We start from the raw sequence: 17,851 nt of genomic DNA on the forward strand, positions 1-17,851 counted from the left end.
TTAGCTGAAGGCAAGAATGCAGTGTTCGCACTGGAAGTGCTGATGCAGCCTGATCAGTAAGTAAATAGTCTGGAATTAGTCCCGTGGTGTTGCTAGGGGCTGTGTAAGACTGATAATGTCTTTGGGTACATCGATCTATTTGTAAGCAGAGTAAATTTTGTGTAGTATCTGTTGAACGTTCATCACCACCCATCTGCTCCCTGTACTCACTGGCTTACCTCTGCATGGAACTTCAAATATCTTCTGGTTATGAAGAAGTTTTTGTTCTTTTGGTGGCTATTTGGGAGATTAAAACAACTGTTTTTAGTGTTCTGAAGAGTCCCCCCTTCCCCCCTTTTTACGATATTGGATGAAACTGCTTTAAAAATAGTTAGCAGTGAGAAATTGTTGTTTTCCTTTTGCACAAAAACTTAAATTTCCTTGTTGCAACTGGTGGGGGAAAAAAAAGTTTTATGAAAGGGAAATATTTTGTCAACATCACGGGACAAACAGAGATTATGTAATGAATCCAAATGTGTCAAAGTCAGTTCCCCTAAAATCTGTCCCTGTGTGTTTGCCGTTTTTTGTTTTTTTTTCTTCAACCGTAACTAGCATCCAGAGCATTTTTACAGTGACATATGTGCATCCATCATTGATCCCTGCTGTGGTAAAACGCAGAGCACACCCTCAAATTGTCACTGGACCATCACAGTATAAACACAGAGTCACCTTCACTCACATTTACACTGGGGAAGTTCAATTCACCTGAGAAAATGCACAAAAACAACATAGAAACATACAGGAAGGCAAAAGTAACAATCATGAGTATAAAGTTCATTTGCATTTTCAAACAGGATTTTGGTGATAAAACACATTTATTAATCTCTTCAAGTAAAGGTCAAATATTCAGTTGAAGGACTGAAAAACAACACTGAAGTTTGATGAGAAGAAGTAGCACAAAATACACACCTTTTCACTGACATTTTATTTACTCTCCCTTTAAAGTTTATGCAAACCTTTATATTAACTTCTTAACTAGTTTAATGTTCTTTCATTTCATGGTTGCAGCTGTTACAAATGCATTATTATTGTAAATCCAGCAGCGAACCAGCTTTTTTCCACCACTAGGGGGCACTGGACACAATTCATAAACACGATGAACAGGAAAATGTGAATATAATTGTTTACAGCTCCTTTTGAAACAAGAAGTCTACGATTTAATTTTACTCTATTTTAAATGTCTACTTTGTCTTTCAATGTGTTTTTCTCAGGTATTTGGCAACGTTTCTTCTGCACAACAACCGTATATTGAGTTTTTATTCATTTTATATTACATATACATGTATGCTACTGACATGAGCGATGGAGGAAATAATATATCAGGCACCACAAAAGGAATTATTCAGTTTGACTCAGAAGTAAATAGATATATTCAGTTGAACATTTTATAGTTTCAGCAACTTATGCAATCCCTTTCACATGCACAAAGGATGTAAATTGATGTCAGTCTAAAATCGAGATTATAGCTGCTTTGGTTACCAACCCAAAAATACTGAAATACGAGTTAATATTTTGGTTTAATGTAAACGTTACTCCATACATTGCGAAGGTATGATATGAGCACTGGTATTAAACATGTCGTCTTTTTTTGGTGCGTAAAAACTGTGTTCTCCGTTCATCAATGAATGTCCATGAACAACCTCATACATTCTTGTGCAACACGCAAGCAAACAGAATCTTAGGCATCTGATGATGTTTTGAGCTGCTGCAGTTCTGTATTGTCTTTGGGAGTCCGGCGGCCCTTTTGGAAAACGGCAGCGATTTCCTCAAATGTCTTGCCCTTAGTCTCAGGCACTCGAAGGTATATGAATATCGTGAAACCCAGAAGCAACACGGCAAACAGAACGAACACATAGCTGTCCATCCAAGCCTGGTGAGAAATGTAAGGAGTACAGTTATGTCAAGACTTGTCATCCCACAAGTGTATCATTTTCCAGTGTTCCTCCATCTCACCTGTATGTATGGAAAGGTCATGCCAATGATGAAGTTACTTGTCCAGTTACAGCAGCCAGCGATGGCGAGGGCAGCTGGTCGAGGTCCCTGGCTGAACAGTTCAGCCACGATGAACCACGGAATGGGACCGGGACCAATCTCAAAGAAGCTCACAAAGAGGAAGATGGCGGACATGCTGACATAGCTCATCCATGAGAACGTATTCTGGTGGAGAAGAGGTAATCACTGGGGTGAAACCGTTTCTACTGACAGGAGTATTGGGTTCAAAACCTGTTCCCTCCCTAAATGCAGGTTATGCAACAGCGACGGTTTCATTGTGGGCATGGCATGAACGGTTTAATGAATAGATTCAAGATTTGTGGAATAGAACAAATAAAACAAACAAATAAATGTTTCAGTAGAGTATTAAGTCATCTTACCAATTAGGATATACTATTGTTTTTATTCTTATAGGGACAGTAGTGGACTAGAGGTTAGGGAAGCTTGCTTCTATTCTATTCTATTCTATTCATTGGCTCCCTGAGCAAGGCCCTTAAATTCAAACTCCTAAGGTTATGTCAGGAAGGGCATCAGTCATAAAATGTATGATTCAAAGAGCCAACATTGCAATCTAGAAAAGAGCAGTCAAAACACCCCAAAATAAGGCTCTACTTTCTAATACATAAAAGTTGCATGTAAGGAATTCAGAGCTCTCAGTAGCTTGGTTGAAGACATTAGGTAGTTTTATACAAAATGAAAGCTGTGATACAAGAGGGTGTTTTTTTTTTCTGTCCTCTTGAATAGAAACTCAGTTTATGAAGGCATCTGGAGCAAAATGTTAGACCTGAGCTGCTGACAGTGATGATTGATGTCGAAACATTTTGAAGCTGCTTGCATCAATCCAGAGAAGCTCAAAGATGCCGCTGGCATGAACGGCAAAAAAAAATAAAAAATAGATCTGGTAGAGCTGTGCCATCTGGCACAAGTAGTGATTGTCCTTGATGTGGTAGATAATGTGTTCTGGAAAATAGACTTTAGACTTTAAAGTCACATAAGATCCCATAGATGAACAAGACTCAGGTTGTGCAAGAGGTAATCATCGATCCCTATGGGCGTTGGAGGATTGTCAGGTGAGTTTGCATATAAGGGTATTTCTATCCTCAAAAACACTTGATCTTTTTTAAAAAAAAAAAAAGAAAATTAACTTAAGGCCCTCTTTGATACTTACACAAAACTGCTTAGAGGGGTACAATGTGACCAAACACACTCAGTCAGCTGGTAAAAAAAACAACTTTAGATGCAATTGAAAGCACTTAAAACAAAATGGCGAGCCTGTTGTGCTGCAGTGGTTCGCACTGTCACCTTGACTCAAGAAAACCTTGGTTTGATAACTGGCTGGGAGCCTTTTTGCACCTCTTTGTCTTTCTTCGGGTCCCACCAGATATGTCGCTATATTTTCATAGTGACATAGTTTTTTTTTTTTTTATTCTTGTGTGCAAGAGACTGCAAACCAAGCAATTACTAGCAATCCACTTCAGACTACCGACGACTTGAACGCACCTGGAATCGGAGGCCCACCGTCATGGCGATGGCACAAATGCACATTCCTGCCAGACCAACCAGAGTCAGGGTCCGTCTGCCAGCCTTGTCCACCAGAGCAACCTGGAACATGCAGCGCAATGTTTACCTCTACGTTTATGTTGGGTATATTTAGAGAAACAACCCGATGCCAGTGTATGTTCCTTGTTTAATGTCTTCCATGTTGCTACTCACGGAAACCAGAGTGAAGACAGTGTTGATGACTCCGACTCCTATGGTGGCATAGACTGGCTGACTGACTCCAGCCCGAGCGAAGATTGAAGTGGAGTAATAAAAGATCTGAAACACAAAACAAGTAAAGATTTTACAGTCCTACAGAGATATTGTTTTTAAAAGACAACAGCTTTTTGATTATTAAGAGTGACTGATACTGACAATATTTTAACCATTTTGACCATTGTAATCGTTATGCTGTGAAATTTAAAATGTTTTTGCTTTTTTTTCCGTCAAAACATTGCAGCAAAGTCATTATGCGTTGGAACTAGTTACTTACAGCATTGATACCGGAGAGCTGTTGGGCCAGGTGCATCATTAGAGCAACAAATAGCTGCTGTCTGTACACAGAGGAACAGAGCTGGAGGAAGAAATAGAACAATACAATACAGAGTCAGATAATGGTGTCATACAATAAATCCCTAAGATAGTTATACTATTTTTGGACAGCCAGACTTTACCTCGTCTAGTTTTATCAATTCCTCTGCTACTTTAACAGATATCACAGTGTATTTAAATCGACACCCTGAATGTCATACCAATATGGATTTCAAAATAATATAATGATGCAAAAATCTTTAACTCACTTATTCAACACGTCCTTCCACACTTTTCTCTTACTTTTATAGTTTATTCAGGCTTGCAGTATCAACAATCATTATGAGACAAAGACTATTTCAGAGATAATGTTCCCATTTTATGTTCAAACCTTTCAGGCCTAACAACAGCACAGTATGACAAGTTCAACTGACCCTTGTCTGAGACCTACCAAAGAAAGGATAGAGACCCTTGGCTCCTTGTCTGCCTGTTCTTTCTCTATCCTCATCTCTTCCAGATCAGGCGTCGCATCATATGATCCCTTCAGACGATACAGGCCTGCAAAAGTAAAAACCCATTCGAAGGAAGATGAGCTGAAGTTTGAATCATTTACTCAAAGAAAGTTCATTGGCAGGAACCCATTATTTAAAATGATTAAATAACAGAAATGGAATATAAACAAGCAGGGCTTAGAGGTATGGCAGATAAATTCTAACAAATGTTTTCATAGGCACAACCAACTCAACTCGGCTACTCATCCGACAAATGCATGTTCCTCAAAAGTCATGAATAATTCGGGTTCATTATGCACGGTGCAGTTTTTGTGACTAATTCTTGCTTGTCAAAAAAAAAAAGAAGTTGGAATCCATAATTAGACAAATGGAATTGTTTTATTTTTCAGTTTTCATAAAACTATAACAGATCCGTTGGTGAGCTTCAGAGGCGTATTGTATTGTATTGTATTGTTTTTGTTTCTTATGGACAGAGTCAGGCCAGCAATTTTCTGTGTTTCTCGTCACCCTGCAAAGCGAAACCAACCAGCTGCAGGCTGTAGCCCTAGATTTGGCCAACTGACATGAGAATGGTATTGATTTGCCCTGACTGGTGGCACAAGTGTTTTCTCACGCACAACACAAGAAGTCTATAAAGAAAACCAAACAAAAAAAAACAGAGAGGAATAGAAGAAAGAAAAGGTGTGTGTGTGTGTGTGTGTGTGTGTGCGTGCGTGCGTGCGTGCGTGCGTGTTTAGTACTTTTTCGAGCCTCTTCTTCCTTGCCCAATATGATGTAGAGATAGCGAGGGCTTTCGGGGCACAAAGGCAGCAGGATGCATTGTAACACTGCAGGAGCTCCAGACAGGCCGAGCAACAGGGGCCACATTTCATCGTTACCAAGTACAAAGTCCAGCCCAATTAACTAACACACACATACAAACACGCACACACAGATACACACACAGTCAGGTTATAGACTCACTTGAAGCTGTGTATGTGTAAGTTGGTGTGTGAGCATAATTCACCTGGCTGAGGAGGATGCCAGTGACAATAGCCAGCTGGTGTAATGTTCCCAGAGCTCCTCTGTAAGCCTTGGGTGCAATCTCTCCAATGTACATAGGAACCAGCCCAGACGTTAACCCTGAAACACACATCATGGACTCAGCTAATTAAAACAAACATTTGCCATAACAAATAGTGATGAGACAATACTGCAATATAGAAAGTCACAATGTGTGTGTTTTTGTTTTACATCCAACTGTAAATTTAAAACTTAAAACAATGAGCAAAATGTTTTAAACCATTTTCCCCTCTACAATTTATGTCATATCAGATATCAACTACGGAAAAGATCATTTCTATTTACGTATTACAATAGTAAAATTGGGATTTGAAACAGTACCACAGTATAAGCCCATGATCGCACGGCCTGAAATGACCATGATGTGCGGCTTCCACATCCTGCAGAAACACATCAGCAGTCCAGCAGCTACAGCCAGAACATTGATCATCAGCATGCCCTTTATCCTTCAAAACGGAGACAGAAAGGTAGCAAAGAGAGGGATGAGGAGAAATGGATGATGGATGTGTACCCTGGGGTTTTTTTTCAGTGCTGAGCTCTATTAAAGGTTACAGTTATTCACATTAACCTCCATCTTGTCTGCTATTACTCTCACAACTATGTCCACGTCTCCTGGCCTCTCAGCCTTGCATGGATGTGGTTACCCAAACAATATTCCTCACCTGCCCCTCAGGTCTCCCACATATCCAACCAGGAAAGAGGATAACATGCCACCAATAGAGAAAATTGCCACGGACAGTGACCAATAAATGACCACAGAAGGGTGTTGTTGCTCCTCTCTTTGTTCTGTGCTGTTGTCTGGCAGGTCCGCAGATCTCTCTGACAGCACTCCCAACGAGAGGCCATAGTGCCTTTCAATGACCTACCACACATAAACACACACACAACATAATCTTAGAACATATTCATACCAGAAAACAAAAGCTCAATTTATTGGCCCAGAAAAAAGGATTTCATATTTACACTTCAATAAGCAAAGCTCATCTAAAACAAGCCAAACTCTGCATTATTTCAAATAAAGAATTAGACATTTGAGTTTCTCCAGATGTTTCTTTCTTTTTGTGCAAACGATTATTTATACAGAAAACATGTAAAGAGAAGGTGTGGCCTCATGAGGCAACAGTAAGAGTAATTAAAATAATAATAATAATAATGAATATGCACAATGAATAGTAGTATTCCAGCAGCATTAGGCATTTAAACCTTTTGTCATTCTTTAACAAGTGTTTGTTGGTGAATATTAGACTGTTTCAGATGAAGCATGTGAGGTTTGTTGAGTAGTCGTTTCTTTGTGCAATGAGCAAATTGCATGACTATTTCTCCAAAAGTGTGTTATAGTGCTGCAGACATTTTTTTAAATAAAAAGCTTGCTGACAATCCATCCATCGTAGGATCATAAGCCTATTTTGATCAGCTAATTTGCATGCAAAATTAATACACAAAAGTGAAGTTGGAGTGGCTCCGGGAGAAAGTAAAGCCTGAGCGATTCCTACCTTCTGGGGAGCGTTGATGACACCGAGACTGTAGCCGAACTGTAGAGACCCGAGAGCAGCCGTGAAGACGGCCACAGCCAGTGTCCCTGTCAGCTGCTGCAGGAGTGAAAGGTGCTCAGTGACATAACTGCACTTCGATTAATTGGTTCCTTAACGCTCCGGTGCATAACCATGAGAACCACAGTCAATCACATACCTCTAATTACATTTTACAAACAATATGGAAATTCAAGAAAAGTGACTTTGAATTGTGTTTGTTACTATTGTGTGCAATAGTCGTGACCTTGTTGTGTGAATGCCTGCATATAGTAGTAACAGTAGTTACACAAGAAGACTGATCATATAGCATATATATGTATATATATATAAAAAAAGGTAAGTGCCACAATTTATTAAAATAACATCTTGTTAAAATGCAGACCATCAAGTTTATAAGGAAAATAAAAAATACAGACACAGAATAATAAAACCTCGGTTCTCTACCCTTTGACCCACATGGTGAATAAAACTTTGTAAAGCTTCACTCAGCATTTTAGTGATCACAGAAAACATTCTCTGAAATTAATGATCTGGGATGAGACTGGATAAGATGTTACCATTTAAAAAAAAAAAAAATGCATGCAATAAACGTGCTCGTTGAGAATGAGCTTACCTTTCCCGTGTCCATGATGGGTCCAGAGTGTCAGCCAGCAGTTTGGTAATGATCACTGAAAAGTGCATGCCTGATCACGCTGTGTCCACTCGCTAATCGACAAACACACACACACACACACACTCACACACCCACATAGACTCACATGGATCCACTCTCACACCAGCACTGATTATCGACCTTTAAGCCATTAATTAAACTGTGCTCATGTGTTATAACATTATAGTATACACATGTGCTCTTATTACTTTTATTAAGAGGAAGCAATGATCAACACATTGAGACAGTACAACTCTTAAGGGAAAGCACTGCTGATCTGTGAAGGCTGTTTCACACGTATTAATTTCATATTATTCATGAAATACAAAGTTATTAAAATATAACACATGCTGCTCCTGGGAGCTGTTTTAATGGGTTGTAATAAAGGCATCTTTGTTTTGATCGTTCTTTACCTCTCCCTCCCTCTCTCTCCGATATACTCACTCTTCTGTTAATGATATACTTGAGACAGTGCACCAAGTCTGAGGGTCAAAGCTGATACCAAACTGCACACAAAACCAAAAAAAAAGAACATTCTCTTTTCACAAACACACAGACACAACTGTAAAAGTGTAATGCTAGTTTCATTTATTTCTCTCTTACATCATTTCTTTTACAAAACAAATAAATCCCCAAACAGGACATTAGTAATGCTCTTTCAAATAAAAGAAAACAAGAATTAAACAGAATAAAGAATACAGTGGTTTCATCTTTGAAAGGAGAGACCTCAGTGTCACGACTGTCAGCATTTTTTTCTTCTCTCTCAATGGGAAGAGTGAATTCCATAATGGACAAACACAACAATGCCCCATTCACACTTGATCGATACTCATTCACACAGTTGCATGCGTGCACACAGGGAAGACAGAGGTTTCTATAGCTCTGCTCGTTATTGCTAAAATGTTAGCCTGCTCCTCCGCAGAGAGATCAGTGAACCTAACTTACAGCTGCACAGGAACGGCTACTGTATGAACATGTAAAAAGTCCTTGAAAATACAAGGGAAACACATTTAATAATTTAACAGAATAAAATAGACTCAAAAGGATTATTACACCATTGGAGGATTTCGCCTATTTCTGCATTACCTTGGATGTGTTGATCATGGGCCAAAAAGTTGGGAAAATGCAGCTTTCAAGAGAAAGGTTACCCCAAAAAACGAGACAGAAACTGGCATTGTTTTTTTGGTCTGATGGCCCGAAACTGTCTTTGAGATTTCACCACCAGTTACAGAAATCCAGTTTAATGCATTCGACATTGACGCACAGAACTATGATTCTTTGGAGTCAAAGGGAAAGTTTATACTGCTGATTGGAAAAGTTTTCCAGTCTTTATTTTGATCAACTACCTCAGTGTTGTTTATGGTCCATAGGTGATTGTCTTCTCCGTGAGTAGCCTCCAGTGTGCCTGCAGGCGCCAGTTTGAAGGTGGTTTAAATGAAAACCAATGGCTTGAGAAATTTGCTGCTGTGCCTCCGTCCCGTTTTAAAGTAACTTTACTCCCACATGTGTTGTTTGTCAGTAGATCCTCAGGCTACGGTAATAGATCCATCTGACAGAACACTAGTTTCACTGCTTTTAAGTAAGCATGGGCAGGCCCACCTTCAGTAGTGTCATAAAGTAAAATCTCACAGCCATTAATGGCTTGTTCAAAGGATTTCAAAGGATATTTCAAATTTTATTAAACCATATAACAGTTGCTCCTTTCAAAGAATAAATCAAGTCTTGAATTTGTTAATGTGCAGCTCCATTAGAAGACACACATCGCATCAACAATGGGTTAAAATTAGATGATAACAGACATAAAATACCTCACCCCCTCAAAAAAACAACAACAACAAAAAAAAAAACAGTAATTTCATCATAACACACACACACACAAAAAAAAGTTATAATGTGAGCAATACTCTTTTGGCCTCCAGTTGAGGTTTGCTTACATCATGCCAGGCACTGTACAAACAGGTAGGAGCCAAAATCAGAAGAACAAATCGGGGATGAGTCCAGATAGACACCACAGCTTTTACCAATGAGTGCTTTCACATGCACACACCTCCTTTTTTTTTTTTTTTTTTTTGGGGGGGGGGTGGATGATAGCTCATATCCCGATGAGGTTGTATTCGGGATAAGCTTGTCATATTTGTCCTACAGCCACATCACTGTATCTGCAATTACTGTGGTAAAGGAAAGAAAAAGAGAGCCCAAGAAATCAAACACTAATATTGCCTATTGTAAAACGCATGGTGTTCAGATAACCAACTCAGAAACCTCACTATGAGAAGAGAATATCGTAAATCTGCATGTAAACACACTCAGTGTTGCTTTGATCGCATTAAGGAAAAAGTCCACCCACAAGGAGTACATGACTTGACTTTTGCTGGACTTTGATTTCAAAGTCCTTCTTTGATTCAGACTTGATTTGATTTCGTCTTATTTTCAGCATCAAGTCAACAGACACGCACGCACGCGCGCACACACACGCACACACACACACACACACACACGGACACGCACACTCCTGATTTCAGAGACACAGATGTGCTGTACATTTCATCAAACCTCGAAGACCGACTGACTCCAAACTGCTCCGCAGGAAAATGGAGGAACGGAAATGAACATAATGACGCGCTCATTGTTCGTGGAATATTACAGTATATCTGATGCAGCACCTTCAGAGTTTAAAGAAGTAGAAGAGTGAAGAGGGGGCGGAAAAGAGGAGTAAAAAGACAGGATGGCCCAGTGATTTCACTTTAAAGGGACACAGACATCATATTTGCATACTGTTGAAACCCACCCGACAGCGGAGTGTCTTTCTGCATCTCTATCAGAGAAATGCGATCGAACACCTAATCATAACTCAGTTTAGTCAAACCTGAAAAGATGGCAGAGGGAGGAAGTAGAGGAGGGAGGGAGTGACAAAGGAGAATGAAAATCAATCAGGCTGTCTGATTAAATTGCCGGCATCCAGGTTGGATTTTTCATCTTTCAACTTACTTTCCCTGCACCGCCATGTGTAACTGGACAATAAAACTCTGATGAAATTATATTCACATATAGTTCCCTCAGCCTCTGACACGTCGTCGTCTGAGAATAAACCCACACTTAGAGGATAAGTAGTGGGGGAAATGAAGGGCATGGCTGTCAAAGAAATGAAACAATATTTTACATCGAGCAAGGAGTGACATGTAGAAACATAAAGTATAATTGTTAGACACTTGAATGCACTGGTCCATGTAAAACATCGAGACAAAGTGGCGTTAAGAGAAGGACAAGAAGAGAAATAGACAGAAGAAGAGAATATTTGGAAAGTTAGTGGCACCAGTTTGCCAGTCAGTTAAGTAACGATGGCTTCTGCATGACCAGACTTAATCTAGTTAGAACTTCTCTCTTTATTCAGATCTGGTCTCTGTTTGTTTGTTTTTTTTCTTCTCTAAAATAACTTTTTTTTTTCTTCTTTTCTCTACACGGTATTAGTCTCTCCTGTGTTAAAAGAGTTCATTTATGGCCTCACGGTCAATCAGGCTCATTTGTGAGATGTGCGACGGGCCCAGGTCGGTCACCAGACTGGCCAATGGGAGCACGGGGCAGAGTGTACGATGGGAGACATCACCAGTTCATCATAGAGTTTCTGTTGAGTGTCATGAAGAAAACTTGGCTGCTACCTCCCGAACGCACCGATGCAAAGAATACCTGCGTAGGAAGGAGAACAGAAAGATCATCATTTTCAGTAAATACAAAAAAAACGAATCTTTAAAACAAAAAAACAGACAAACAAACAAACAAAAATGCACAGACAATTACTTGAATGTTTTGGTATTCTTATGAAGAAGTGATAAGATGTTGTCTTTGAGCTCGTTCTGAAGGTATTGTATTGAAGTGAATCCTTTTCTCATGGGAACTGGTCTGAAAAAGTGAGGTTGTTGTATATTTGAGGTGTGATATTGAGCTCTGGATGTGATCTGGGGACACCAGTTAAACGTCAGCCGTCCACGATGAACTGCGACTGGGTGATTATGCGATGGGAATAAGAAAGCCGCGACAGGTGCTGGACATTGCTAAGCTGCATCGCAATACAAATGCAGAACGAAAGCATGAGACAGGATAGTTGGAGTGAAACCAATACAATTAAATTAAATAGCCGTTTGATTCATCACGTATTATCTTCATTAACGAAAACACTAATGTATTCAGAAATACAAGATTTAGTCTGCAAAACCATGATTCTTGATGATGAGTCTTGTTGGACAAAAGCCCTCTTAAATTCACACCAATTTGGTAGAATTGTCTGACAAGGCGCTCAACTGAATGAATGAATGAATGAAGGAATGGATGGATGAATGAATTAATGAATGAAAGAATGAAAGAATGAATGAATGAAGATAGTCAGACAAAAATGTTCACGTCCATCCAAGAAGTGTGTCTTTCCACAAAAAACAGCAGTCACACTGCGTGAATGATCAATTTTAGGGTGACGCCACGCATATCAGATAAAAGCTGTTTCTCAATCTGTTTGTTTGTGCTGGGACTGTCCTGAAACTTTAGTCATTTGGTAACAATTCAAACAGTTATCTTACAGATAAGAACAAAGTCATTTAACTTGTGCTTGCCTAACCTTGTGCTTCTTTCAAAGAATTTGACTTATATAGAGCCTTTCAACTGCTTGAGCAGTCGTAAAGCGCTTCACATCGTTAATCACATTCACCCATTCACACACCAGCAGAGGATGCTGCCATGCAGGCCGAGCAATTTGGAGCTTCGCGTCTTGCTCAAGGACACTTCGACATGTGGACAGATGGAGATGGGAAGCAAACCTGCATCCTTCCAATTGGGAGCCGACCACTCTACCAACCGAGCCACGACGCCCCGCTTGAATGAGATTATGTGATAAGTGTTCCGTTCAAAAATCTCACAGGATTACCTTGTCATTCCGCTCACACAGAAATTTGAGCCTCTGTGCCCTCTTGTGCATGAAGACGCCGTCCAGATGACCAGTCTCCACAGAGCGGATCTCTATGGCTTTCTCACCCCAGCCCATAATCTGATTAGAGTGGATATAGGCTGGAGGAAAAAAAAAAAAAGTTTGCATAGCACTTAATGAGCATGTTAATGAACAAGCAATTACAAAATCTTTTAATTTTACTCATGGAAGTCATTTTGGAGAATTTAGTTATTCTATTATATGACATATGCTTTATCTTTATTTGTTATTCTTTTTCCACAGTCATGAAAAATATATGCTTGCTGCTTTTTGATGGTGGTGTTTTATTCCTATCAATAAAATGTCATAAAAGTCAATGAGTGAAAACTACTTTTTTAATGCGTTGCAACCTGGCTACCACATGGGGGCAGTAACATAGAGCACTTTGCAGGTTCTGATTTGTCCGGGAAAGATGCATCTCTAGTTTTTCTTTGCTGGTCTCTGCCCTTTACCTGCTCTCCTATCTGTATGTCTTGTACCTCTCGTTGTTAGATTAACTATCAATCTTCTCTTCTTGGCTTGCCTTTCTTTCTCTAAGTGTTGCACTCTTATTTTCCATTCCTGCTCAGCAGCGCTGCAGGCTGTTATAACCCGAATTAACCTTAAAAGAATCCACATAAACACGTTCTATCCCACAATGGGACTGAAATCTGTATTAACACATATTACTATAATTTCTTCAACCTTTCATAGAGTGTAATCTACATTTTTAAACTGGAAATGAGACTTGACTGGAAGTTCTATTCAATTTCTGAAAAAAAAATGTACTTGAATCAACTGAGAAGCCATGTTGGTGTGACATACCAACAGAGGTAGGCATTTCTCCCCACTGTAGCACCACGTCCTTGGTGATTCGTCCGTAGGTGTTGACGTAGACACCTTCGTCCTCGTAACACAGCAGCATCTCCATCCCGTCCGTTTTAGGCAACACCACGATGGCATGGGGCGTCACCTGGCTCTGGATCTAACACAGGCAGACACCAGCAAGCGTTTCAAAGGATTTAATTAAATCTGTCATGTGTAATCATAATCTACATTAGATTAAAATATCAGAGGCTCCATCACTGGACTTTAGTGTAGCTGAATTTGGCTCGTGATGTGGCCTACATATTATAATCCTCTAAAGAGCAGAGAAATATCACAGGCATCAAAAGGTTCAAACTTTACAAGGCCAGTTCTGTAAGAAGCATCGTCTTTTTCAACTTTTAATGAAGAAAAACAACATGAAAAGCTTGAAATATTGCATTATTTTGTACATTTTAGTAAAATGAAAGCCCAAAGACCACCTTTTCTATTCATGGCAATAAGCTATCATGATATGTGACCTTGAACTACAGTTCAGGAGCAAAGCAAGTCAAGAAAAAACAACTCATCCCAGCCCAATAAAACCTGTAGTCACACATTAACCTGAATACAAACCAACATGCATTTAATAGCAAACTTTTGCCTCTGATGATCTGATGTTAATGAAGACATTTAACAAAAATAAAGTTGAGTTGGCTTCTCGGTGATTGTCAGATATGATATACAGCTAAATACATTGTATTAAATGACATTGCGATTAAACTACAGCACTAATCGTTGTAACACAAAAGGTGTTACATGGGGTGTTGTAATTGTGAGATTTCATGTTGCAGGAACAGCAGCACATTAGAATGAGGTATGACTTCAGACTGAATTTCAGGAACACAACAAATAATGGGGAAAAAAACCAAACATCTCAGCTTGCCACAAACTCCATCTTTTACAATATATCTCAGCCAAAACCAGCATTTTTACTTCAGGGCAAAATCTCTGCTGACATTTGCGTACGTCAGGAAAAGTCAGCTCAAGTAGACATTTGACCAAAAGGTGTGAAATAAAGAAATCACATTTTAAATGAAGCACTAATTACAGTAATGTTTTGCATTTTGATACAGGAATCTCATTTTGTGGTAAAAACTACACCGAAAGTAAATCTATCTTGTAAGAGATTTGGTTTGTGGAAGCTGAAATGAATATATTCACATACACATCAATCTTAGGTGAGGTTATTAATGGTTTAATGGTTAATTGCTACACTAGTGAACTGGACAGCACATATACTCTTGTAGTGCTGTGCACTCACTAAGGGGGTTTTACTAGACATCTATTGATCTAGTCTAATGGGAGGATGGCAGGATGTCACCTTCATCTGTTTGGCACACTGGAGGAGAGATTGGCAGGGGGAGAGAGAGAAGAAGCACGGATGAAAGGTGGAGACAGCGAGCAGGAATATTCTTCATTAACAAGCTGAAGAGGACAGTGTGTAGGATCGAGCGAAATGCACAGCGCACTGCTCACACACGAGTCCTCATAGATTTATTCGGTGATTTATGTTTTTGAGATTATTGCCAGTAAATCAGCAGTTTGGCTGAATTGGGTTTGACATGTTTAACATGTTTTCATTGGAAGCAGGCACTTCGTTAGAAATGGGCAGGGCACTGATCGCAATGAAAGCACCAAACTTGATTCGCATTCAAGAATACCAGAGAATTAAAACGGAAGTAAATCTGCTTCCGTGAGAGATCCCAATGATGAATGCCTGTCACCACCTTGGCACAGCTTGATAACCACTGCTTTAAACAACCCTCAATACAATGTTTTAAAATAACACTTCAATACTTTGCTTTGGCAGATGGCCATATGCACAATATTTAGAAAAATAAAAACTAAAATAACAGATGAAGCAGTAAAGCAAACATCCATCTTTGCATTGTGATGTTAAGTCAATCACAAGAAACTTCTAAGGAAAAATGTGTTGCATTCCGAGGAGAGATTCTCTTCTAACCTTGGCACAGGAGGATATCAGCAGCTAATAAAGTACCACTGGAAGGAATGACAAAATATTGACAGCCTGCTACTTTAGGCGCAGGCTTTGAGTCAGATTCATTAGTGCTGACGGAGCCTTATTGAGACAACATGTTTACTGAAAATGAGATCGAGAAGACACACATGGACAGGCATCTGGGCACTTACATGTGAGGGGATGTAGATGTCGTAAGGATTTCCCGAGTCCACGTCAATGACATGGAAGCCTACACTAGAGCCATAGATGACTTTTAACCTTTGACCTTCCTCCACCGTCAGGTCGACCAGTTGAGGGCGGTGCTGCAGCTCAGTGAAGGACTGAGAGTCAAGGAGTGAAACAGATGGGGGGTGAGCGACACACAGGAAGCACAGAGGAGCAGAGAGTAAGGGATTGGAAAGAAACAAACAAGAAAAAGAAGTTCCAAAATTAGGAAATACATAAAAAAAAAAAAAAAAAAAAAATATATATATATATATATATATATATCTTATATTCAACTTGTGCACACACAATACACACACACATGTATTTGTCCCTGTGTACCTTGAAGGCCATGAACTTATGGTAGGGTTTGGGCGCCCAGGCGTAGATTTCCACGGAGTTCTTAAGAGCAATGACCAGGAACTTGATCCTCTCATATTTCACTAGAAACAAGAAAAATATATAAAAAGAATTAGTGGACACACGTCCAACAGAATGTGTCATTTATTGCATTTGAACCCATTAAAAAAAAGTTACAAATGTTCAACATTGGATTTACATTCACTGGATTACCGGTTATAAATCATCTCCAGTATATCTCAAATATAAAATTAGAGCTCATTATAAGTGGGAAAAAAAACTAAAACCTTTTGGCCTGTATAGACTTCTCTAAATTTTCGAAACAAATTTATACCTGTAAGGTTTTTCAAGCATATTTGTGATTGTAGTATAATTGCCCACATGTATGTCACCTGATTATACATTAGCAATGATTATTTTATCTATTTAAAACTGGTCAGTAATAAGAGTGGGACTGTGCTTCACGATTATACAGAGGTTGAAACACTTTATTTAATTTCTATTAAAAAAATAAATAGATCTTCCTTGTTCCGGCAGCACTCCTAAAGCCACCTTGGTGCTTCCCAGGAGCGGCAAATCTAAAACACTTTAACATGAAACCACGAGTCTTACCAACTTTATAATGCACACAGCCCTCCAGTTCTCCGACAGTAATCCAACCCTGCTTCTTCTCTACCTCTGGGTCGTTGTGCAATATTCTGTTCCTCAGCCAGGACAAATAGTAGACACGCAACTTATTCTTTTTCCCTGGAAGAGGAAGCAAACAACCCCAACTCAGACTTCAGTTACAGCAATACGTTCACAAATACCTTTCTGATGAGTGGACCGGTTTAATTTCTACTGACAAAATAACATAGGCGATAATCTCATGAATGCATTGTATGACAGTTTGCATTATAGATAGTCTTTAAGCATTTACAGTGTGAAAGTTAAACCTACCCGATATAGTGACAAGCACATTGAGGCCCTCCAGTACGTCCATCTGTAGGAACCGCCGCCGAGTAATCAAATTATAGACTTTTCCCTGTCCACTTCGGTCAAGCAGCATTAAACCATTCTCAGTCCCAACCAGAAGATTCACACCTGAGCACATACATAGACACAAGAGTGAGAAAGATAAGGAAAATAAATGGAAGAGATAAAAAAAAAGGATCGAGATAAGTCAATAAGAAATACTTTGTCCTAAGTCCTACCCCAAAGAGCAGCACAGAGGATCTCGGAGTTGAAGCGCTTTTTGTATTTACGAATCTCTGGTGTGTCACTGTGAGGTCTGATGTTGGTGGGGTTGACATTCACCACAGAGATCTTCCGGGCTTCATTTAGTCTGGCTTCCTCCTGCCTCAGAAACTCGTTGGCAAACATGGCTAGTGTGCCACAGCAGAGGAAAAATAGATAGAGGTAAGTTGTATTTTCAAGTCAAGTCAAGTCAAGGGTCAACACAGTCCATTTTAAAGATGAGTAACTGATAAAACAGTTTTAATGTTGGGGACAAAATAGCTGTACCTACCTGCTGCTGAGTTCTCGTTGTCATCACTTGGGGAGGTTTGATAAACCCGGGGATCAACAAATGGTGTGAATGATGCTTTGGACCCACTCAAACCAAACTACAAATTATAGAAAGAATAAGCA

General features: G+C 39.5%; 2 protein-coding genes across 4 annotated transcripts in view; both read right to left on the bottom strand.

Moving 5' to 3' along the window:
* Positions 1–1,717: 1,717 nt before the first annotated feature.
* On the bottom strand, positions 1,718–10,672 carry slc2a2 (solute carrier family 2 member 2; the record flags this gene model as incomplete). Its single annotated transcript, XM_080512621.1, is given in 14 exon segments — positions 1,718–1,909; positions 1,993–2,196; positions 3,532–3,633; positions 3,745–3,849; positions 4,064–4,144; positions 4,553–4,659; positions 5,354–5,516; positions 5,620–5,735; positions 5,997–6,121; positions 6,338–6,537; positions 7,169–7,264; positions 7,821–7,850; positions 7,854–7,942; positions 10,648–10,672. Coding segments are annotated over 14 exon segments (1,635 nt in total).
* Positions 8,443–17,851, bottom strand: part of tnika (TRAF2 and NCK interacting kinase a) — a 66,390-nt gene continuing 56,981 nt past the window's right edge. For all 3 annotated transcript variants that reach the window (XM_080512827.1, XM_080512826.1, XM_080512828.1), the window contains 9 exons: positions 17,730–17,826; positions 17,416–17,586; positions 17,162–17,305; positions 16,835–16,969; positions 16,205–16,305; positions 15,829–15,978; positions 13,636–13,795; positions 12,772–12,911; positions 8,443–11,543 (listed from right to left, as the gene is read on the bottom strand). In XM_080512827.1, the coding sequence (XP_080368953.1) occupies positions 11,460–11,543; positions 12,772–12,911; positions 13,636–13,795; positions 15,829–15,978; positions 16,205–16,305; positions 16,835–16,969; positions 17,162–17,305; positions 17,416–17,586; positions 17,730–17,826 (1,182 nt within the window). In that variant the 3' untranslated portion in view covers positions 8,443–11,459. The remainder of the gene's footprint in view (positions 11,544–12,771; positions 12,912–13,635; positions 13,796–15,828; positions 15,979–16,204; positions 16,306–16,834; positions 16,970–17,161; positions 17,306–17,415; positions 17,587–17,729; positions 17,827–17,851) is intronic.

Source organism: Blennius ocellaris (genome assembly GCF_963422515.1).
Source record: "Blennius ocellaris genome assembly, chromosome: 17".
Taxonomy (NCBI): Eukaryota; Metazoa; Chordata; class Actinopteri; order Blenniiformes; family Blenniidae; genus Blennius; species Blennius ocellaris.